The sequence below is a fragment of the Macaca nemestrina genome, chromosome 1 (assembly GCF_043159975.1).
Source record: "Macaca nemestrina isolate mMacNem1 chromosome 1, mMacNem.hap1, whole genome shotgun sequence".
NCBI lineage: Eukaryota > Metazoa > Chordata > Mammalia > Primates > Cercopithecidae > Macaca > Macaca nemestrina.
In genome coordinates, this window is record NC_092125.1 from 163,427,171 (window position 1) to 163,450,566 (window position 23,396).

Below are 23,396 nucleotides of genomic sequence, written 5' to 3' on the forward strand. Positions count from 1 at the left end.
AATGCAGGAAATCACCTTGAGCAGGTTGTCACTGAAATGTCTGTCATAATCCTGGAAATATTTCCCCAAAATAGGCATTCAGAACCAAAATGAAGAGTTTCAGTAGGTGTGGGTGAGGTTCAGTCATATATGTATTTTAAAGCACCTCAATATTCTACAGGAGAGAAGTTGTTAAACTTAACCTGTCAACTGGTGACAGGTGTTACAGAAAAAAAGTAGTGTTAAGTAGAATAAAGCAGCAGCAGAGGTGCTTTATTTTACACAGGGTGGTCTGGGAAGGTTTCTCTGATTAAAGTGACATTGGAAAAACAAAAGTAGTTAAGCATGTCACAGATATGTCTAGGGGAAAAAGAGTTACAGGTGCATGTCACCGCCTTCTTGGGGGAAATCACAGTTTTCCCTCAGTATCCATGGTTTCAGGACTCCCTGCAGATAACAAATTCCAGATGCTCAAGTCTCTTATATAAAATGATGTAGGGAGGGGGAAGATGTGGAGGAAAAATAAAATCATGGCGTATTACCTGTGCACATCCTCTTGTATACTTCAAATCTCTTGATTACTTATAATACCTAATACAATGTAAATACTTGTACTGTTTAGGGAGTGACAACAAGAAAAAAGTCTGTACATGTTCAGTACAGACGCTCTCTCCTATTTTCAATTCACAGTGGGCTGAATCCATGGATGTGGAACCCAGAGATGAAGAAGGCCAACTGTGTATCGATACTAGTTACAATCAGGTGACCTGTTCACAACAGACAGAATTTTATGTAATCTGAGCCATTCAATGTTACGAGTAAATATTTTTGGAATGGTGAACCCTGTGGACCACTGGGAATCCACAGCACATTATCCCTGGCAAGTTTACTGTTGAAAGCTCTACTAAGTTGATAGAAACTACCAACAAAGTATATGCAACTTGTGCAAGTCAGATTAGTTTATTGAAACTTATAGTTAAAAAAACCAAAATGCAACATCAAGTAAATAAAAGTAGCCATCTACATTACTGATCAAATGTAGAATGCCACTAGTAACATTTAACTTATTGTAACCTCGTACATTTTAAAAGACAAAATGATCTTGTATGTGGAAAGATGAGTCAGAGTAAAAATGTGTCAATTTATCTCTCTTTCTCTCAATACGGGGAAAGGAGTCCTTTTAATGCAGAGTATCCAGATCATATAGTTTAGGGAGAAATTCTCAAGCACACACTAGCTGTCCTGGTTATGAAGGAACTACTCGTTTGATTACAAAACAGAAAGACTCTGGTCCATCACAACTTCCTCTAAGATACTGGTCATGCATTAGGTAAAAGATGAACCAGTATAATGCCTACATCTCTCTCATCTTTTTTCTAAATGCATCATAAAACTGCCTTCAGAGAATAAACAGCATTTAAAAGTCAGCAACTATAATAAAATTCTTGTAGGATTGGAAAGAATTGTCATAAATTGAATACTTCAAATATCCCACTAATAAAACGATTAAAATCATCCAATGTATCAGTATTTTCTGCTATTTTACTGTTAATTTTACAAGCTTAAAACAGTAAGTCTTGAGAAAACTGAACAACAGCATCTATTTTTGTATGTTCATATTATGAAAGCTATTTGTCCTTCATTACCAAATCAAGTATCTATCAAAATAACAGGAATAAAAACATATGTGTTTGTTCCCAGAACTCCATGGCATGCTATACTAAGTAAATCCTCTCCCCACATGTACATTTTCCTAAAAATTAGCAACATACCAATTTGAAAACACCAACAATCTTTGAAAGTATTTTAAGTGGAAAGTGATGAAATATGTTAATACTTAACAAATATCTCATTATGATAAACTTGTCAATTATTTTATTGAGCAGAAAGTTAATGATTACCTGTACCGTAACAGTAGATTCTTAGAGAATTCCAATTTCCTGTTTAGTATTTAAGTGACATCATAAAATTCTCAATATATGGTGTTTACTGACAATGACACTTGAATTGTCACTTCTCCGCCAATAAGTCTTCCAAAAAGCAGAAGACTATTATTTTTATTCCAATTGTCTGTTTTAAAAGTACACCTTATCTTACTTCATAGCTTAACTATTTTTTCTTTACAATTAATCCATTTATTTAATATTCTTGCGATAGAAATAATTTTCAAAATAAAAGTGAAACGAAAGGCTAAAAAGTCATACACTCTAATTCACATTTCAACATTTATAAAAATTCTTCTCAAGAACAACTGTGAAATATCACAAATCTGTGTGTTATTCAAACAAAGGAAAATCTCTGGTTTCAGATATAACCCGTTTTTTGACATTATAAAAATTAAGTAATCAGGCTCACTAAAGTAAGCGTCTGTCAAAAAGAATAAGATCTTTGAATTATATTGCTGGGCCAGAACCACATAACAGGAAGAGCAGTAAATGACCAACAACCTACAAAGTTCAACACTAAATTAACACAGGCATGAATAATTTTGTTTTCTTTCTTCCAAGAACGCAAAGAAAAAACACTCAGTTTTTTAAAAAGGGGATTTAACCTATATACGCGTACAGAGTGCAGTTAGTCTTGTGTTAAGTCCGCAAAGCCAAACGACCACGTTGGCACAATTTAAGGCAGAAAAAAAAAAAATTCCCGAGAATAAGAGTCAGAGTTGCCTAATCCCAAAATGCCCTGGCCCTGCCTCTCTACATTTTTTTGCAGGCCTGGAACACAACCATCTTAAGTAAATGCAACAGCCACCAGCCACTCAAGCAGCCTGGCCCGGGGAAGCAGCGACAGAGGCCTAAGGAAATTGCGTGTGTGTTAGGCCTAGGCTGAGACGGCGTTAGCAGGAACAGTGATGGTGGACGATACTCACTCCGGCGGGAAGAGGCGCAGTTCGTCGATCTTGCCTAGGAAACCGAAGAGAGTCCGCATCTGCTCAGAGCTAGCGCTCGGGGAGACATTAGTCACCTGGATTACCTCGGTGCCGCCGCCTCCGCCGCCACCACCTCCGCCACCGGGCCCGCCGCTGGGGCCCGGACCCGCAGTGCTGGGGACGACGGTAGTGTTGCTCATGGCGCTGCTCGGGTTCTCGCTCCTGCTTTAACACATCAAACACACAACAAACAGTGAGAAGGAGGGGGAAGAGGAACCGGTTCGCGGGAGAGAGGAGGGTGTCCGATGCTACAGCCTCTGCTTCTGCTGCCGTTGCCGCCGCCGCCGCCGTTTCTCCGCCCCGCTGCACGCCGCGGGGGAGGGGAAGAGAGCCCGCGAGCTCGAGACCACGAGAAAACAAACGGCCACCCCCCTTGCCTCCAACTACAGCACTAGCGGGCCCGAGCTCCCACAATGCCTTGCGGCGCAGGGCGCGTCAGCGTCGCCTCTACCCCGCGCAGGCCCAGCAATCCTCGCCCGCAGCCCGAGAAATGTGAGGCACCGCGGTCCAGAGAAAGGCGTTATCCACCTTCGTCTCTCGTTTTTTTCTTTTTCTTTGGAAGAGAGAAGAGGCACGTATAAACTTTTGTTTTTAAAAAAACATTCATCCCCCTGCAAAAAGTCACTTCAGCAACTATTCTTACTAAATGCTGCGCACGATATGTCTTCATATACTGATAATCATCTACAGATCTATCCAATTACTAATATTTAAACCCAAGCTAAGATGCCACCCCACCACCACCACTATAAAATGTCCCGGAATCTTAAATGTATCATGAATTTCGGTAACATTAAATCTGTAACCAATTTGTTTTGTCACAAACTTTTAGAAAGGATACATTTTAATATTACACTTACTAATAAGCGTTTTGTACATTTATTCATAATGAATGACTTTGAGTGACTTTTCTTTTTCTGGTCGCCCTGTCGCCGAGGCTGCAGTGCAGTGGCACCATCTTGGCTCACTGCGACCTCCGCTTCCTGTGTTGAAGCCATTCTCCTACCTCGGCCTCGTGAGTAGCTGGGATTACAGGCGCCTGCCATGACGCCCGGCTAAGTTTTGCATTTTTAGTAGACATGGGGTTTCACCATGTTGGCCAGGCTGGTCTCCAACTCCTGACCTCTGCAGATCCACCCGCCTTGGCCTCCCAAAGTGCTGGGATTACAGGCGCGTGAGCCACTGTGCCCAGTCAATTTCACAATAGCTGACTTTTTGGAAACACAGTTTACAGTACTTAAATATATTCAACTATATATTTCTAAAGAAAATACTGCAATTTCTCAAGAAAAACTTGTTTCACATACATATTCTTGCTTAAAATAATTTTGAAGCTTTTGACTATTAAAAAAATCCTTGCCTTAGTTTTCAACCTCATCTGAACTATTCTCTCAACTGCATCCAGCGTGTAGGCCAGTGACTTGTAGTGCCCCAAACATGACAAAAACCATAATATCTCTGTGCCTATATACCAGGTATTAATAACATCATTCATCTGTCATCTTCTGTAGAGCATTCCTTCCCTCACTGCTATGACTTCTGCAAGCTGTTAAGGCTTCCTCTTTTCTGCTAAGTAACAGAAGATACATATATTTATTACTGACATGTATCACTCAAAGTTGTGAGCTTCCTGGGTCAGTCCAGAACCTGGCACAATGTCTGTCACACAGTCAGTCCCAATACATGTGCTGGACACATGCACAAACATACCTTAATGACAATGTCATTTAAGACAGTTCACTAAATAATTTACTTGACCTTGAATGTTTTTAGAGGTAAAACTTTTAGAGGTTTTAGAGGTAAAAACAACTTGAAGCCTTACATTAGTGAATACTTCTTGGCACAGTGCAGTCAAGATGCAATATGTGAGAGATTAGAGCACAAGGTTATTGAGATTTGGATGTAGAGCCAACTGGCTGACTTTCACTAGTGCTTATACAGAAAATGGATGGATGGATTGAATGGGAGCCTCAGCAAAATTACAAATTATGGCCTTCATAGAAACCAACTAGCATTAGCTAGAGCCAAGACTTTTCAGAATTTTAAAGCATATAGTTGTCCCTCAGTATCTGTGGAGGATTGGTTCCAGGACCCTCCCACAAATACCAGAACCAGAGGGTGCTCAAATCCCCTATATAAAATGGTATTGTGTAACAGTGCATTTGATCTGTATCCATGGGCTCCATGTATGTGGATTCAACCAACCTGGGACTGAAAATATTTGGGAAAAAATTGATGGTCTAAACATGTACAGACTTTTTATTTCTTGTCTAACAACTATTTACACAGCTCTTACACTGTATAATTATTAGTATAGAGATGATTTAAAATATTTGAGAGGATGTGCACAGATTATATACACACACTATACTATTTTACATAAAGAATTTGAGCATCTGTGTATTTTGGTATCCTCTGGGTCCTGTTATCAATTCCCCATGAATACTCACCTCAGGACTGGTACGACTGTATTTGCACATAATGTAAGCACATACTCTCATACTCTTGAGTAACCCTTATCTAAAATGCTTGGGACCATAAGTGTTTTGGATTTTTAAAAAACATTTTGGAATATCTGCATTATATTTACTGATTTAGCATCCCTAATCCTAACATTTAAAATCTGAAATGCTCCAATAAGCATTTACTTTGTGTCACGTCAGTGCTCATAAAGTTTCAGATTTTTGAGCATTTTGGATTTTGGTTTTTTGGATTAGGGATACTCAACCTTTAATACTGAATACAATGTAAATGTTATGTAAATAGCTGTTATACTGCATTTCTAAAAACTTTTATTTTTAATGTCATTATTTTTTATTTTTTGAATATTTTTGATAGGGGTTGGCTAAACCCAAGTATGTGGAACACATGGTATGGAGGCTGATTGTACAACTAACTGCATGTCACTCATAAATATCTGTGAATACGAAGAATGGTAATTCATTTTCTCATTCTGAATCAGACATATGTAACTGCCAGTTACAGATTCTTAAATAGTTTAACATTTATTGTGAGTGCCTACTATATGCCACGCATGCTAAAATATTTGATGATAAAAGGACAAATAACAGAAGGTCAGGGTTCATGCCTTTTTCTTTTTTTCCTTAAATGTTAACACTTATTTATTCTCTGTGATAGGTACACATAAATCTTTTATATGACTCTACATTTTTCTATATGTTGGACACATTTCATAATTAAAATTACAAATTCAAACCAAAGAAAAAGGTAGTTGTAATAAAATCCTTTAAACCACCAGAAGCCAATTTATGTACAATAACTTACTGAACAAATAGATGACACTTTGCTACAGAGAAACTAGGTGGCAAAAAGTTCATTCAAATGAGGAGGATTTTAAAATATTTTATTTTCAAATCATTTAGCAGCTACCAAAAAAAAAAAAAAATTACTGAATTTAAAGTTAGAAGGCTGGCTTAAAATACCAGCCCTGCTGGCCAGGCGCAGTGGCTCATGCCCAGCACTTTGGGAGGCTGAGGTGGGCAGATCACGAGGTCAGGAGATTGAGACCATCCTGGCTAACATGGTGAAACCCCATCTCTACTAAAAATACAAAACCAAAATTAGTTGGGTGTGGTGGCAGGTGCCTGTAGTCCCAGCTACCTGGGAGGCTGAGGCAGGAGAATGGCGTGAACCCAGGAGGCAGAGCTTGCAGAGAGCCGAGATTGCACCACTGCACTCCAGCCTGGGCGACAGAGCGAGACTCTGTCTCAAAAAAAAAAAAAAAAAAACCCCACACACAAAACAACAAGCAAGCAAACAAAAAACAACCAGCCCTGTCTTTAAGCATGTGATTTGAGGAAATTTCACTTAATTTCTAAAAATCTATGTCAGTTCGTCAGTCAAATGAAGAGCTGAATCATAATTTTGAAGATTCTTGTAGGTCTAATAGATTAAATAATTACATTAATGTCTGTTTTATATAGGAATAAGACATATACCTAAAGACAAATGACAAATACATTAAAGCAAATAAATATAACCAATTTTTGAGTTTTAAATCACTTCAGATTTATTTAGGCTCACAATTAAACAGGACTATAGAAAATATAGAATCTGGAGACAGGATTCATGCCTGTTTTATTCACTGTATCTACAACATCATTAAGAGGCAGTCAAAAAACTCACAAATTTCTTCAAATATTATGTACCTAACTGTATTCCAAGGATTTTCCTAGCTGCTGGAAATAGAGTAGGGAAAAGGAAGTGAATGTCAGTGATATCATAAAACTTCAGGTCTAGCATGGCAAACTTTCAATATAAAAACACAGCCAGGTGCAGTGGCTCACGCCTGTAATCCAAGCACTTTGGCAGGCCGAGGCAGGAGGATCACCTGAGGTCGGGAGTTCGAGACCAACTTGATCAACATGGAGAAACCCTGTCTCTACTAAAAATACAAAATTAGTGGGCCATGGTGGCGCATGCCTGTAATCCCAGCTACTTGGGAGGCTGAGGCAGGAGAATTGCTTGAACCTGGGAGGCAGAGGTTGCAGTGAGCTGAGATCGCGCCAGTGCACTCCAGCCTGGGCAACAAGAGCAAAACTCCATCTCCAAAAACAAAACAAAACAAAACAAAAACCAGAAACAAACAAACAAAAAACACACAAAAAACCCCCACAAAGATGAAAGGAGTGATGTGTTGTGATGACATGAAATAGGACAGGGGATGGCAGAAAAAATGTTATCTGCTGAGACCTTACTAAAAGGAAGAAACAAGCCATTTGAATTTCTGGAGGAAGAGTATTCCAGACAGAGGAAATAACAAATTAGAAAGACCCTAAGGATACGAACAAGTTTGAAGCTTTCAAGAAAAGACGACCACTCTTTGTGAAGTGAATGCTTTCCAGTTTATATTTCAGAGACAGACTTAGAAATCTTGTCATGTGGAAAGCGAAGTGAAGGAAGTATGCACAGAGAAGGTTCAATTAGCTCATCTTTGAACATAAGTAAGGGAAAGCTTCTAGTTACCTATAAACGATCATTATCATCAATTTTATTATGAGTTAATGCAGCTAGGTATGGTGGCTCATGCCTGTAATCCCAGCACTTTGGGAGGCAGAGGTGGGTGGATTGCTTGAGCCCAGTTGTTTGAGACCAGCCTGGGAACGCAGAGAAACCCCATCTCTACAAAAAATACAAAAAAGTTAGCTGGGTGTAGTGGTGTGCACCTGTGGTCCCAATTACTTGGGAGGCTGAAGTGGAGGATCACCTGAGCCTGGGAGGTCAAAGATGCAGTAAGCTGAGATCATGACACTGTACTCCAGTCTGGGTGACAGAGTGAGACCCTATCTCAAAAGAAAAAATAAAGTTAAATAACCTATCATTTGGCCTATAAAGTTACATTATGGAAAAGTGCATGATTTCTGATAGGCTTTTGAAACACAGGAAATAACTTACAGGTTCCCCAAAATACTTTGAAGATTCACAGGTAGGACAGGTAGGGAACCACTACTGCCACACTGAAAAAAAAAAAATTAACTGGTGCTTGATATTGGCAGGAAAGCATGTCAAACAATATTAGACAATGAGTCTTTGTACACATTCTTAAAACAATACTAATCCTCTTAGTCCTAATGAACAAGCTTTAGTTCTTTCCCATCTCAAGCTTCTAAAAAGATCTTTGTATTCAGACGGAAGGTCTTTTAGATAAAAGAGAGCAGACAGGCCACGCGTGGTGGCTCACGCCTGTAATCTCATCACTTTGGGAGGCCGAGGTTGAGTTTGAGACGAGACTGACCAACATGGAGAAACCCCGTCTCTACTAAAAATACAAAATCAGCCAGGCATGGTGGCGCATGCCTGTAATCCCAGCTACTTGGGAGGCTGAGGAGGCAGAACTGCTTGAACCTGGGAGGTGGAGGTTGTGGTGACCCAAGATTGTGCCACTGCACTCCAGCCTGGGGCAACAAGAGCGAAATTCCGTCTCAAAAGAAAAAAAAAGAGCAGACACAGGTATGCATAATCCCCCTACCCACTGGACACCCTGTTTCCAGTTGGATAAATCAAATCACTTTTTGTTACCACTTTTGTTCACACTAATGGAAAAGACGGTGGAGTCCTTCCAATTAACACAATTTTGCAAATCGACACAAGCAACAGGACTTTTATGAAATTAGTTGTTAAACAGCTCTTCCCTCCACCCCAAGCAAATACATTTTTTGAGGCTAGAAAAGTCAATTTATCAGTCTTTGGGTTTCTAATACCTAACAATATTATACTGGAACAAGTCCAGCATTAAACAAAAATCTACCATCACCTATGTGCTAGAAACTTTACAAATGCCTCATACAATCTGCTCAACTCTTTTAAGGCAGATGGCTTATCACTAAAGTATATTAAGGGAATGCATGCAGTAAAGGCTTTGTGAATGAAGATGGTAATGTATTTGTTTCATTTAGAGGGAAATTTGATTGAGCAAACTCTCAAAGTATTTGGCTATAATTTTTTTTCCCTTTGGCTATAGAGAGCAATAAGAAAAACCTAGGAAATAAATTGCTGATTACAAATCCATAAATTTTAAAAAACTTATCTGCAGGCCAGAACGGTGGCTCATGCCTATAATCCCAGCACTCTGGGAGCCCAAGGTGAGCGGATCACTTCAGGCCAGGAGTGACTAGCGTGGCCAAAATGACAAAACCCCGCCTCTACTAAAAATACAAAAATTAGCTGGGCATGGTGGTGTGCAACTGTAGTCTCAGCTATTCGGAGGCTGAGGCAGGAGAATCACTTGAACCCAGGAGGCGGAGGCTGCAGTAAGCTGAGATTGTGCCATTGCATTCCAGCCTAGGCAACAGGGCAAGACTCTGCCTCAAAAAAAAAAAAAAAAAAAATTTATCTGCAGATGTATTTAAAAATCAAATTGTAAATCCCATGCTCCCATTTCTTCTTCATCTAAATGAAGGGAAGAGGATAAGGATGAGTTAGCACTAGGGGACTGACTGACAGACAAAAGAACACATGGACACACATACCAGGACAGAAAAAAAGTCTACCTATGTTTATTTTCAAATACTTCTTTCATATCGTTTAATATATATTGTCTTCCAATAGCAAGGATTTTGTATGTATGTTTTTCAATTGACTGAGCAGGGTCTGTGAACACCCTAAAATTATAGGTAAAAATCTATCTGTGACCATTTTTCATAGCTTTGTTTTATGATTAACATAGAGGGAAAAAGTAGTAGTCAGAGAATTAAGATACTGTTGCTTGCATCGTATGCATAGTATTCTCAGCTATAGTGCACATGTATTGCTTGGAAAATCAGAATCAGTTTATTTGTACAGATTTGCTTGGCTTTTTTATTTAATTGGCTCAAAAGAAACATTTGGCTGGGAAGCTCCAGACACTGATTACTCAATACTATCTTCTATGTTATAAAAGATTCTTTTGGAGTCTTAACTGACAAAAAGCCATTGGAAGGAATGCTTCACAATCTTAAAAAATAAAAAAAATTTCAATGCAAGAAAATATCCAGTAGAGTTATATGTATCTTTACCTCTAATAGTTTCATGCATTTTAATATTAGTTTTTCGTAATCAAGGAATTAAACACATGCACCATTTGACCTTTTATGTTTTTTTCCCCCATGCAGTAAAATTAACTTTCTCTTCATGAAGGAAAATTATTTTTAAAGACTTACTTAAAACTGGAAAAAAAATGAAAGTGTACTCAAATCAGTACATTTCATTAATAAGGCTGAATTACATTAACTGAATGCTTTTAAAACGACCTTCAATCCTCATAACACTTAAAAGGTGCTAGAGTGATTAATAATGCAGGCCCTAGAGTCAACCTGAAGGGGCTCTACCAATTAAGATAATTGTGTGAACTTCAGCTCATTACTTGGTGCTTCAATTTCCTTATTTAAACTAAGAGGGTAATAATAATGCCCACCTCATTGGGGTTGTTATGAGGATAGTGAGAATACTAATACAAATGCTTAGAATAAATTACTATTATAATGACTATTCTATAAATAAACTAAGGCTTAGAAAAGTTAAGCAACTTGTCTAACATATAAAGCAGGTAATAGTAGAGGAGGGATTAAAAAAACCAAACCAGGTACTACATCTCACGCCAAAGCCTGTATTTCCACTATGTTGTACTGTCTCCTACTATGTCTTCTCATAATAAATCCAGAAAAATTTAAACTCACATGAAAGATATAACTCAGGAGAGTTAGTTTACATAGTGAGAACAGTTTCTTGTTTAGATTTCATATTTTAACATAGGTTTTTTTGTGGCATGTTAAAAATTATAAAGCAGTAAGTTTAATGCTAAATACTCAAACTATATGACTGTAAAAAACATAAGCGGCTTCTAGTCTACTCCCTAATTCTACTCCCCTATGTGTGTTCTCATCTACTGTAATAAATACTTCCTCTAATTAACCACATGAGCTAATGTGTCCTTTATGTGAAAAATGGGGATAATGATGCCATTTGAAGTTCTAAGATTAAAAATATGAATACAAAGCACTCAGCAGAGTGCCCAACACATAGGCACCGAACAAATGTTACATGTCATTATAGGAAAGTCAGTTTCCAACTCTCCAATTTCCTCATCTTTTCTTTTTAATTTTTTTTTTTTGAGACAGGGTCTTGTTCTGTCACCTAGGCTGAAGTGCAGAGCTCACAGCAGCCTCAAACTCATGGGTTCAAGTGATTCTCCTGCCTCAGCCCCTTACCCCTACCCCTCCAGTAGCTGGGACTATAGGCTCACACTACCACACCCAGCTAATATTTTAAACTTTTGTTCAAACAGGGTCTCCCTATGTTGCCCAGGATGGTCTTGAACTCCCACCGGGGCATCCCAAAGTGCTGGGGGATTACAGGCATGAGCCACCACACTTGGCTTTTCTCATCTTTTCAATTGATGACTAACAACAGTAATACTTGTCTTACTTTACAGCATTATTGTTAAAATTAAATTGATAAGAACATACCCTATAAACAGTTAAGTTATAGTAAAGATAAGAATTATACCATTATTAGATGCCCCTTCTCTTTAAATAGGCTACTGCAATGCAAACATGACACCAATATAAAAAGACACAAAACAATTGCACCTATCTTTGATTAATATTAAATTAAAATCAGGCATAATGGCTCACACCTGTAATCCCAATGCTTTGGGAGGCCAAGGTGGGTGGATCACCTGAGGTCAGGAATTCGAGACCAGCCTGGCAAAACCCCCAAAATACAAAATTACTCTACTAAAAATACAAAAATTAGCCGGGTGTGGTGGTGTGTGCCTATAATCCCAGCTACTTGGGAGGCTGAGGGAAGAGAATTGCTTGAACCCAGGAGGTGGAGGTTGCAGTGAGTCAAGATCTCATCACTGCACTCCAGCCTTGGTGACAGAGTGAGACCGCATCTCAAAAATAAATAAATAAATAAATAAATATTAATTAAAAGTACCGTGACATGGGTCAGAACAAAAAAACTATCAAATAACCAAAGCATAAATTTTTAAAAAGTAAAATACTACTCACAATTTTACTAAAATTAAACAATTTTAGTTCCTAAAAATAAAGTACAGTAAGTAGTTTTTAAGGGCCATGTTTCTTTCCCCCAATTGCCACCCCAGGCACTTGAAATAATAAACTGTTGTTAGTTTCAAGCCACAATTAGCTCAGGCTGAAGTCTAAAGCACTTCGAGATATTGATTAAGTAATTATTTTAGGGGAGGGATGAGATGGTAGAGATGTAATATTTCTAGGAAATGAGTTAAAAAGAAAAGCAAAAATGTCAGCACCTCTGAGATGGCCATAAAGTTGTATTGATGGCTGATAAATTTAGTGTTGAGTGAAAAACATGTACCTCTAGAATGATGATGGCTGGGTTCACAGATTTTCATCATAGGTACCAAGTCTTTAAATGTCCACTAGTATTTCAACACTCCAATGATGCATACCTTTAAAATATTTAAGCATATGTAACTGTGATATTGCAAACGATGGAAAAAAACCAATCTCAAGTAGAAAAAAAAAATTGTGAGCAGTCTTGAAGGTATTCTGAAAGCTAAACTAGCACTTACCAAATTGTGAGTATAAATATGTGGTCTAGAAATCTAAGTATCAAATTTTAAATTAACAATCTATTGATTGTGATTGTTAACAAACTACCAAATTATTCAGATTTTTCTCCTTAAGTTGATGTTTAAGGATAAAGTCTCAGGGACCATATTGTGTCTTATTAAAACTGTAGGCAAGCTTTACTATATAAACAGTATTTGCCAATTATAAACATTTACTGTATCTCCCTTTTTAAAGTAAATGAAATTACAAGCAGAATCCAATTGAACAAAATTGTGGGTGGGGAGGGGGTGGATAAAAAGTCAAATTTTAAAATAGTGGATTTTCATTGAAATTGTTTTTAAAACAGACTTACTCAGTAGTGTATGTGTTAACATAAAGATAGTGTTTGGTGCCCTAACTTTACTTCTGTATTACTTTACTAGTTTAAAGCCAAAAAAAAAAAAAAAAAAAAAAAAAACAACCCATAAAATCCATACAATTAATACAAAATCTGAGACTTTAAGTCAGAGAACACATTAATCTTGGAAAACAGAGCAAGAATACTGCACTAGCTTTTAAAGGTTAGGAGTAATAATCACTGTGAATAATAGGAAACACTTCCAGCTGATTTTAGAACAACCAATAAACAAATCTCAGTATTATAGTGCTTTTTTGAAAATGACATAAGCAGGATTGGTTTACCACCACCCTTGTTTCAGTTTCTTTTTATAATATAATGAAATAAACTGGAAAACCCCCAAATTAAAAGCATTTTTGATAATTTTTTTTTTTACTAGTTCTTCCACGTTCAAGTAAATAAAACTAACATTTTAAAAAAGCCCTCATATAAGAGGAAAAAAAATTTTTCCTAAATCTGGGGATTAAAATTTTTTTGTGTTGAAAATAGAGCGCTGGGTGTGGTGGCTCATACCTGTAATTTCAGCCCCACAGGGTCTCGCTCTGTGGCCCAGGCTGGAGTACAGTGGAGCAATTTTAGCTCACTGTAACCTCTACCTTTTGGGGTCAAGCCATCCTCCTACCTCAGCCTCCCGAGTAGCTGGGATCACAGGTCATGCCACACCACGCCCAATTAATTTTTGTATTTTTTGTAGAGACAGAGTTTCAAGATGTTGCCCAGGCTGGTCTTGAACTCCTGAACTCATGGGATCTGCCTGCTTTTGCCTCCCAAAGTGCTGGAATTACAGGCATGAGCCACCATACCTGGCCAATCCCAGCACTTTGGAAGGTTGAGGTGGGAGGATTGCTTGAGCCTGGGAGTTGAGACCAGTCTGGGCAATATGGGGAGATCCTGTCTCTATAAAACATTAAAAAATTAGCTGGATGTGGTGGCATGAGCCTACAGCTGCAGCTACTGGGGGGCATGGGGTGGAGGTTGAGGCAGGAGGATCACCTGAACCCATGAGTTTGAGGCTGCAGTAAGCTCTGCACTCCAGCCTGGGTGACAAAGTGAAACTCTGTCTTGGGAAATAAAAAAAGGGCGGGGGAGACAGAAAATACTAGAATCAAATATTAAATCTCCTAGAGCAAGCTGTTTCACGATTCAAAAGTATATAAGAGAAGCAGAGAAAACAAAGAATATACAAATGCATTATTCCAAAGACAATGCATTCTCCATTAGAAAAAATGACCATATACGACTCCAATAACAACATAATACAAATTTCAAAGCCACAGCTGAAACTATCAATAAAATGCAAAATATGTACTGCCTTCACTGAAAAGAAAAGAATGTCTTCTTGGCCAGGCATCGTGGCTCATGCCTGTAATTCCAACACTTTGGGAGGCCAAGGCAGGTGGGCTGCTTGAACCCAGGAGTTTGAGAACAGCCTGGGCAATATGACAAAACTTCATCTCTACCAAAAAAAAAAAAAAAAAAAAAAGTGAGGTGCCTGTAGTCCCAGCTAGTTGTGAGGCTGAGGTGCGAGGATCCCTTGAGTCAGGGAGGTCAAAGCTGCAGTAAGCCTGGGCAACAGAGTAAGACTCTATCTCAGAACAAAAGGAAAAACAAAAAAAGAATGTCCTCTCCTAGCTACTTTTAAAGTTGGCAATGATAGGCCTGAAGGGAAAACAAATGTGAAATTGCAAGTCTAAATTTTTAAAGAAAGCTAAAATGTTCTCTCAATAAATAACTTTTACCATAAGATAGCAGCCCCCATAGATAAGGCAATATTCTGAAAGATAACATAATACAATTCGAAATAGGCTAAATTTGTTACTTTACACAAAAAGAAACTTCCTGGAATGTCTGCAAAACAAATACACTTTGCTCTTACTTGACTCCATTTTATAAACAAATGTGCTTGCAAATCTGCACAAATTAACTCAATTTACTCTTACTATAATTTCAGACTTCAATAATCCATCCCATCAATTGTACCTTTTATCTATGTCTTTTTAAATTTTAATGGTAGAGACAAGCTGCGCTATACTTTGATAACAGTCTTACTGTCTGTTATGAAACAAAACAGTATCCTTTGGCCAATGTGATTTTTAGGCTTAACATAAATTTGGTTTCTTCACTTTCTTTTTGCATTTAGCAAAGAAGCTTGAAGAGGGAAGGCTTTCATCACATAAATAAAATGAATATAATAAATACTAGCTAGACAATTCCATTACAAAAGGTAGCTGTGCAGTAGTCTGCAGCCTTGACACAGGAGACATTCATTTCATATTATTTTAGTAATGTATATAAAGTCAATTTTTCTAAAAAAACAAATACTTTGACTTAAATGCCAGTGTTGAAAAAGAGTTAGAATTTTTGCTTTCAATGTATTCTCCTTAAAACAATTGAAATGGAGCTAATTCTCACATAAGTATTTATAACTACTTTTTCATAAAGAAGCTCAATTGAAGTTGATTAGCTTTCAGTTTCCATCAATTTGAGACAAAACATGTTATTTTCTCTATTGCATGAGGTAATAATTTTCACTGTAACTTGCTCAATCTGCACTTACTACATAAATACAATACAGCAGGCTGGGTGCAGTGGCTCACACCTGTAATCCCAGCAATTTGGGAGGCCGAGGCAGGTGGATCACATGAGGCCAGGAGTTTGAGACCAGTCTGGCCAACATGGTGAAACCCTGCCTCTACTAAAAAAATACAAAAATATTAGCTGGGTGTGGTGGCGCATACTTGTAATACCAGCTTCTTGGGAGGGTAAGACAGGAGAAATCACTTGAAGCTGGGAGGTGGAGGTTGCAGTGACCAAGACTGAGCCATTGCACTCCAGTCTGGGTGACAGAGCGAGACTCCATCTCTCTCTCTCTCTCTCTCTCTCTCACACACACACACACACACACACACACACACACGCACACACTACACATTGTATTACAGTAACTAGTACATTCTTACATATGTCAGTTTATATCTATTGGAGTTTACCACAAGCATATGGCCACCGGGATTTTTTTTTTTCAGAATTACTCTTTGCCATTTAACAGAATATACTTTCCTTATACAAGATGAAACAATGTTTTAATACAGTATCATTAAATGTCAATAATGAAATATTTAACTTCAAGAACAACAAATTAAAAAATTATACCTTGCTGTTATTTTTTAATAAATTGAACTAGGCAGGGTGTGGTGGCTCATGCCTATAATCCCAGTGCTTTGGAAGGCCCTAGATGGAAGGATTGCTTGAGGCAGCTCATGCCTGTAATCCCAGTGCTCTGGAAGGCCCTAGATGGAAGGATAGCTTGAAGCCAGGAGTTCAAGACCAACCTTGGCAACACACACTCGTTTCTACAAAAAATAAAAACAATTAGCTGGGCATGGTGGTGTGATGGCTACTCAGGAAGCTGACGTGGGAGGACCGCTTGAGCCCAGGATTTCGAGGTTGCAGTGAGCTGTGATCACACCATGGTACTTCATCATGGGTGACAGAGTGAGACCTGGTCTCTTAAAAAAAAAAAAAAAAAGAACCAAAGAAGAATCTATTGTAGGGGGAGGCGTGGTGACTGTAAAATTTTGTACTCGAGCAATTCAATTCTCCAAAGGTGGGTTGTTACTTCCCCAAAGGTAGGTTGTTACTTCCTACAAAAGAGAAAAAGGTGGTTCTTTAATAAATAAATCTTCTTAAAAACAACTGAAGTGTCTCTTACAATGATTGCAGGATTAAAAAAAAAAGCAAGTTGGGAATTATGAAAAGCCACTAGGCAAGTCATGGTGATTAAAAAGAAAGGTTTTGGAAACAGATCTAGGTTAAAATTCCTGGTTGTGCTATTCAGAGAAACTTGTGAGGTTGGGTAAGTTTCTTTACCCCTTTTAGCCTCAATCTTCTCATCTGCAAAATTAGTCACTGTGTTAAATAAGAAATAGCAAAGAGAGGTATTATTAGCACTGAGCTTGGTATGGGCCCAATAAGGCAGCTATTACCATTACTGTGAAGGCAAGTTGACCAGGGACCTCATTAATAACCTTGCAAAAGCTGCTATGGTCGTTTTCCTTTAAAACTCAGTCTGGGTACGGTGGCTGACACCTGTAATCCCAGCACTTTGGGAGGCCGAAGTCGGCGGATCGCTTGAGGCCGGGAGTTCGAGACCAGCCTGACCAACATGGCAAAACTCCGCCTCTACTAAAAAATACAAAAATTAGCCATGCGTGGTGGTGCGCGGTTATAATCCCTGTGCTGGAGAGAATGCGGCAGGAGAATCACTTGAACCCCGGAGGCGGAGGTTGCGGTGAGCCGGGATCACGCCACTGCAATTCAGCTTAGGCGACAGAACGAGACTGTCTCCAAAAAAAAAAAAGAAAAAAAAAATTCAAGACAAAAATCCACTCTTTGCTTTTTTTGCAGGGTAACAACTATTGGTAACTTTCTCTTGTTCGATATTACTGTAAAGGACTCTACAGAACTAAGAACAAAAAGGGTAGAGTTAAAAACCGAATTTTACAGGTAGCAATAACCTGGACTCAGGTAAAAGTGCGTGATGAAGAATTTGTCAAAGGGACTTCATCCTACCTTTCAACTATTCTACCAATCCTCAGTAGACTTGTTGGGGGTTAGAATGGCATATGCTTTTAAAACAAAATCATTTCAGGCAAAAGAAAAGTCTAGCACCCAGGATAGTACATACTAGGCAGGATGAATCTTAATAATTACTTGTTGAATGAATCAATAAGTTGTACATTTCAGATGAAAACTTTAATTTCCTAGGAAACACCGACTTATTAAACAAAATTTTCATTTGCTATTATTCCGGACTTACCATGAACTCAAGATTCAAATTTTTATCTTCACTTATTTCAAAAACCTTATGCGGTAGGAATTATCCCCAAAGTAATGAAAAAGAGGAATGAGCTTTAAAAGCGGTTGAGTAAACTGCCTAAAGTTAACACAGTTTCTAAAGTGAAGCAGCTGAGATTTGAACTTGTTTTTTGAGGCTCAAAAATCCAAGTTGTCTGAGCTTCACTAAAGCTTGTACCACTACCTGTTTCCCTAAACTGTCTGATACAGAGAACATTTATTACATTTTAAGGATTTTTGTTTTTGTCTTCTATGTTGCCAGTTCTTCCACTTCACATTACCTCCTTTGCTGGGTGGGCTATGTACCCTCAATACAACAAGAATGGTGTCAGAGTACAGGTCCTAAGAACAGAAAATTTGTTTTTCTCCGTACGCCGGAGGTCTGGCGCCACCACCACAAGCGACAAACATAGGCTGGGGTCCAGAAAGGCTGCCGACCGCGCCCAGATCTCAAGTTTTAGTTCAGGCCCACGTTCAGACTAGGAGAGGGGAGAAGAGAGGGTTATCTTTCCCGACACCCTCGCCACGGTGGAAGCACGGAGGAGAAGGGTGGAGTCGCAGTAACAGTTTAAACAATAAACCCAAAAACCCCTCTTAAGCCCGTCAAACGCACTTACTTGAGCGAAGTAATTCCAGGACGCTAGGCCGGCACCGGCAACGGAAAGGGCTTCTCTGTCCTCCGGGCCAGGCGCTGGTGCTGACGACATCTGGACTGCGCCGCAGAGAGTGAAGGCCCAGCGCGAGTCCGCGAGCCAGGCTCATAGAGCGCGCGCTCACGAAAGGGGCGTGGCATCCCAGCGGCGCCACCTTTAAGCGTCACGGGCGGGGCTGCAGCTTCTGGACTTAGGACTTTGAACATGTCGCGCCTGAAGCGGATAGCGGGGCAGGATCCCCGCGCTGGTTTCAAAGCCGCTGGAAGAGACTGCGGTACCTCGGTACCCCAAGGGCTATTGAAGGCAGCGAGGAAGAGCGGCCAGTTAAACCTGTCGGGTAGAAACCTCAGTGAAGGTAAGACCCAGAGGTATCATCCTATTGTGTCTTCTGTCAGAAAGCCTTTGGCCCAGGAAACCTCCCTTTTCTCTGGGCTGGCTTTGGCCGCTTTCTCAGATTGCTAGCCAGAATTTCTGTGCTCTAATCTAATCCCTGTGCTCATTTCGAGCGGTTTGGTCAGCCCAGTTCAGTTCCTTCCCAGGTTCCCGGAATCTCTGTTAAAGGGACCCTGCTAAAAATACGATCTAAATTTAAACGGGGCGCTTTCTGGGATTCCCACAGTCTGTGGGATGAGCAACATAATATGTGACGAAACTAGCTATCACATCACGGGCAAATCTTTTGTTTCTTTGGCTCTTATTTTCCTCCTCTTATTTTAATCTTCAAGGGCAATTACCAAAGCCAAAATTGTGTATTTTATCGGCCCCTTTGTGAAACTGCACTGTTCCCTGCCGAGACGCTCTTCTGTATGCAACTGTGCAGAGTCCTAATGACAAGGAATAATGAGTATATTTTCTGAGTTGAAGATCAGGATAGATGCCACACAGAGTGTTTCAATGTGGGGACATCTTGAGAAACCAGTTAAAGACCAACAAGCACAAATCTGGATATCATGAATGAATGGTCAGATGCTCTTCTGATTGTCGTGTGTATGTAAGAGGGAGAAGGAGGGGAGTGGAGAGATGGAGAAATACAGCATTCTTCCTGTAATGTTTTTCTTCGTTTATATTTAGGTTTTAAGACTGATTAAAACCTTCCATTTTCCTTCTAATGATTGCATTCTTATTGTGACATGTATAAAGTAGATTAGGCAAGCAAATGCTTGCTGAATGAATGAAAGGACATATGACATAGAATCCCTACTCCACCTAAAAGAGTTTTTGATCAATGGGAACATATGCATTTTCAAACTACAGTTGTGCATATATATATATATATATATATATATATATATATATATATATTTGTTTCCCCGAAGCCTGAAACATTTTTCTCTAAACTTGCATACCTATCATGCTAACACTCCGTTCTCTTACCTGTTTAATTTTTTAACAGTATTTATCACTTTCAGAATTTATATCATTTATGTTTTTTGTCTTCTCTGCCCTCCAACCAAAAGGTTAATACCATGAAGTTAGTGAGCTTTGTTTTGTGCTTTGTTGTATTTCTATCACTGAAAATAGTGCTTGGTACGTAGTAGAGTCTTATTAAATATTGTGAAAGCAATAAGTAAGTGAATGAGTATTCTCAAATCATAAGTGGTGTGCTGGAGTGTACTTATTGACTAGACTCAGGTAGTTTAGTCTGTTAAACTTTAAGAGAGCACATGGATTCTGACTCTTAGGTCTGTGATGATATGGATTAGAACTGCTTAGGCTATTGTGTAACCAGAACCTAACACTTACCTGGTACATAAAATGGTTTTAAATGAGTGAATAAACAGTATTTCATAGGAGGGAAAAATATAAATGGGAGAAACTCATGGTATTTGTAGCTTATATATAAAAAAGGAATCCCTGTTACTATAATATAGAAGGTCTTTCCCTGTGTGGCTGTATGTAGCCTTCAGTTTCATCACTTGTCACTGAAACTTTGATAGGCAAACCACTGTAATTCTGAACTATTGGCAGTTCGTTACAGGGTCATGCTTCTTATCTTCCTATCTTTGCTCACATAACATTGAGATGGTTAATCACTCTGTGCCCTAATTTCTCATTTATTATGCAGGAGTAATAACAGGACCTATTAAGGTTTAAATGAGATAAAATGAAATAAAGTGCCTGGTACATAAAAAGTACACAGTAAAAATTCACCATTGCTGTTATCATGGCAGTAACCTTCTAATTGGTTTCCCGGAGTTTTTACTTTACATCTCACTCTTGCTACTCCAGAGGCTGAGGCAGGAGGATCACTTGAGTCCAGGAGTTTAAGGCTGTAGTACCCTATGATCGCACTTGTGAATAGCCACTGCACTCTAGCCTGGACAATATTGTGAGACCCTGTCCATAAACAACAACAACAACTACCCTCACACTCTAAATCCTAGTGCCATTACCAAGAGTCATTTTTTCCCAAACAGATCTTACATCACTCAAAACGTTTAATGACTTCCCATAGCCCAGAAGATACAGTATAGGTAAAGTTTTTAGCACAGCATACAAAAGGCTTTCTAAACCTTTCCCTTAACTATTTACTCTGTGGCCTCTTTTCAGCATCTTATGCTTTAATAATGATAGTAGCTCATGCCTGTAATCCCAGCACTCTGGGAAATTGAGAGGCAGGAGGGTCAAGGAATTCAAGATCAGCCTGGGGCAACATAGTGAGACCTCATCTCTACAAAAAATAAAAGAATTAGATGAGCATGGTGGCATGCGCCTGTAGTCCTAGCTACTTGGAAGGCGAGGTGGGAGGATTGTTTGAGCCTGAGTTGGAGGCTGCAGTGAGTGCTATGATTGTTCCATTGCACTCCAGCTTGGGGAAGAGAGTGAGATCCTGTCTCTAAAATATAATGATGACACTAACAAAAATTACCTCCCCCCCAAAAAACCATACTTAAAAAATTTTTAAAGGACTATTTTAATGAAAGTTGAGCAGATGGTACATTATATTCTCATATACCCTCTGTCTCCAGCTTACAGTTTCCTCTGTTATTAACATCTTGCATTAATATAGTACGTTTATTATAATTGATGAACCAATATTGATACATTATTATGAACTGAAGTTCATAGGTTTGTTAGGGTTCATTCTTACTGTTGTACAGGTCCGTTAAATTGACAAATGCATGTCATGTATCCACCATTAGAGTATCATACAGAATAATTTCACTGCCCTAGAAATCCCCTGTGCTCTACCCATTCATTCCTTACCCGTCTTCCCCTGAACTGTGGGCAACCAGTGATCTTTTTCCTGTTTCTGTGGTTTTACCTTTTCCAGAATGTCTCTTAATTCGAATCATACCAGTACATAACCTTTTCAAACTGATTTTTTAACTAATCAGTGTGCATTTAAGGTTCATCCATGTATTTTTGATGACTTAATCATTTATTTCTTTTTATTGCTGAGTAATATTCCATTGTATGAATGTACCATTTTGTTCATTCACCTTTTGAAGGATATCTTGGATACGTCCAGTTTTTGGCAGTTATGAATAAAGCAGCTATAAACATTTATGTTCAGGTTTTTGTCTGGATATATGTTCAACTCATTTGGATAAGAGCCTAGGAGCATGATCCCTAGATCATATAAGACTATGATGAGCCCTGTAAGAAACTGTCACATTACTAATATGTACCATTTCACATTTCCACAAGCAATAAATGAAACTTCTGTCCTCCACATTCTCACCAGCATTTGGTATGATCAGGTTTTTGGATTTTAACCATTTTAGTGGGTGTATTGTGTCATCTTATTGTTTAAATTTAATATTTCCTAGTGACATATGATGTTGAGTATTTTTTAATATGCTCATTTGCCATCTGTATATCTCTTTGGTGAGGTGTCTATTAATTTTTGCCCGTTTTTTAATTGGGCTCACTTCCTTATTGTTGATCATAGTTGTCTTTTTATGCTACTTGTTTCTGCTCAGCAACTGATTGTTCAATGAATAAGTGACATATATAAATAGACTGGTGGCTTGTTGGTTATGATTCTTAAATTTTGTATCATATAAAGCCTAGATAAATGCGGCAGAGGTGTTTTTTGACCCAGTCAAAAGTAATTGCAGAAAGTGATTATTCTTTTCTTTTCTGATAAACTTACTAACTTGTCCCTTGTACTGATTCCTTGCATGTTGTATTTTTAATATATGTTAATCTAAAAAAAGTCTTATTATCTTTGTTTTTACCCCAAAATATTAGTACCTCAAATTATGAATTACATTCAAGATATATTTAGGTTTTTTTTGTTTGTTTGTTTGTTTGTTTTTTTTAGAGACAGGGTCTTGCTGTGTCACCCAAGCTGGAGTGCAGTGATTCAGTTGTGGCTCAATGCAGCCTCAAACTCCTGGGCTCAGGCCATCTTCTCTCCTTAGCCTCTCAAGTAGCTAGAACTACAGGTGTGTGCCACCAAACCCAGCTACTTCTTTTATTTTTTGTAGAGACTGGATCTTGCTATATTGTCCAGGCTGGTCTCGAACCCCTGGCCTCAAGCGATCCTCCCACCTCAGCCTCCCAAAGTGCTT

At 38.7% G+C, this 23,396-nt stretch overlaps 2 protein-coding genes across 9 annotated transcripts in view; one reads left to right on the forward strand and one right to left on the reverse strand.

Annotated features, from left to right (window-relative positions):
- LOC105498363 (serine and arginine rich splicing factor 11) overlaps positions 1–18,955 on the reverse strand; it is a 46,267-nt gene extending 27,312 nt beyond the window's left edge. Inside the window, exons 1-2 of one of the 6 annotated variants that reach the window (XM_011770423.2) lie at positions 18,841–18,955; positions 2,852–3,073 (exon numbers count right to left, since the gene is read on the reverse strand). In XM_011770423.2, the coding sequence (XP_011768725.1) occupies positions 2,852–3,051 (200 nt within the window). In that variant the 5' untranslated portion in view covers positions 3,052–3,073; positions 18,841–18,955. Of the gene's footprint in view, positions 1–2,851; positions 3,306–18,840 lie in introns of those variants that run through there. The other 5 variants (XM_024798143.2, XM_011770419.2, XM_024798144.2 and 2 more) reach the window with 5 other exon arrangements.
- Positions 18,956–19,032: 77 nt separating this feature from the next.
- Positions 19,033–23,396, forward strand: part of LOC105498381 (leucine rich repeat containing 40) — a 64,047-nt gene continuing 59,683 nt past the window's right edge. For 2 of the 3 annotated variants that reach the window (XM_071091286.1, XM_071091294.1), the window contains exon 1: positions 19,034–19,231. In XM_071091286.1, coding sequence (XP_070947387.1) covers positions 19,081–19,231 — 151 coding nt within the window. In that variant the 5' untranslated portion in view covers positions 19,034–19,080. Of the gene's footprint in view, positions 19,232–23,396 lie in introns of all 3 variants that reach the window. The other variant, XM_071091287.1, reaches the window with a different exon arrangement.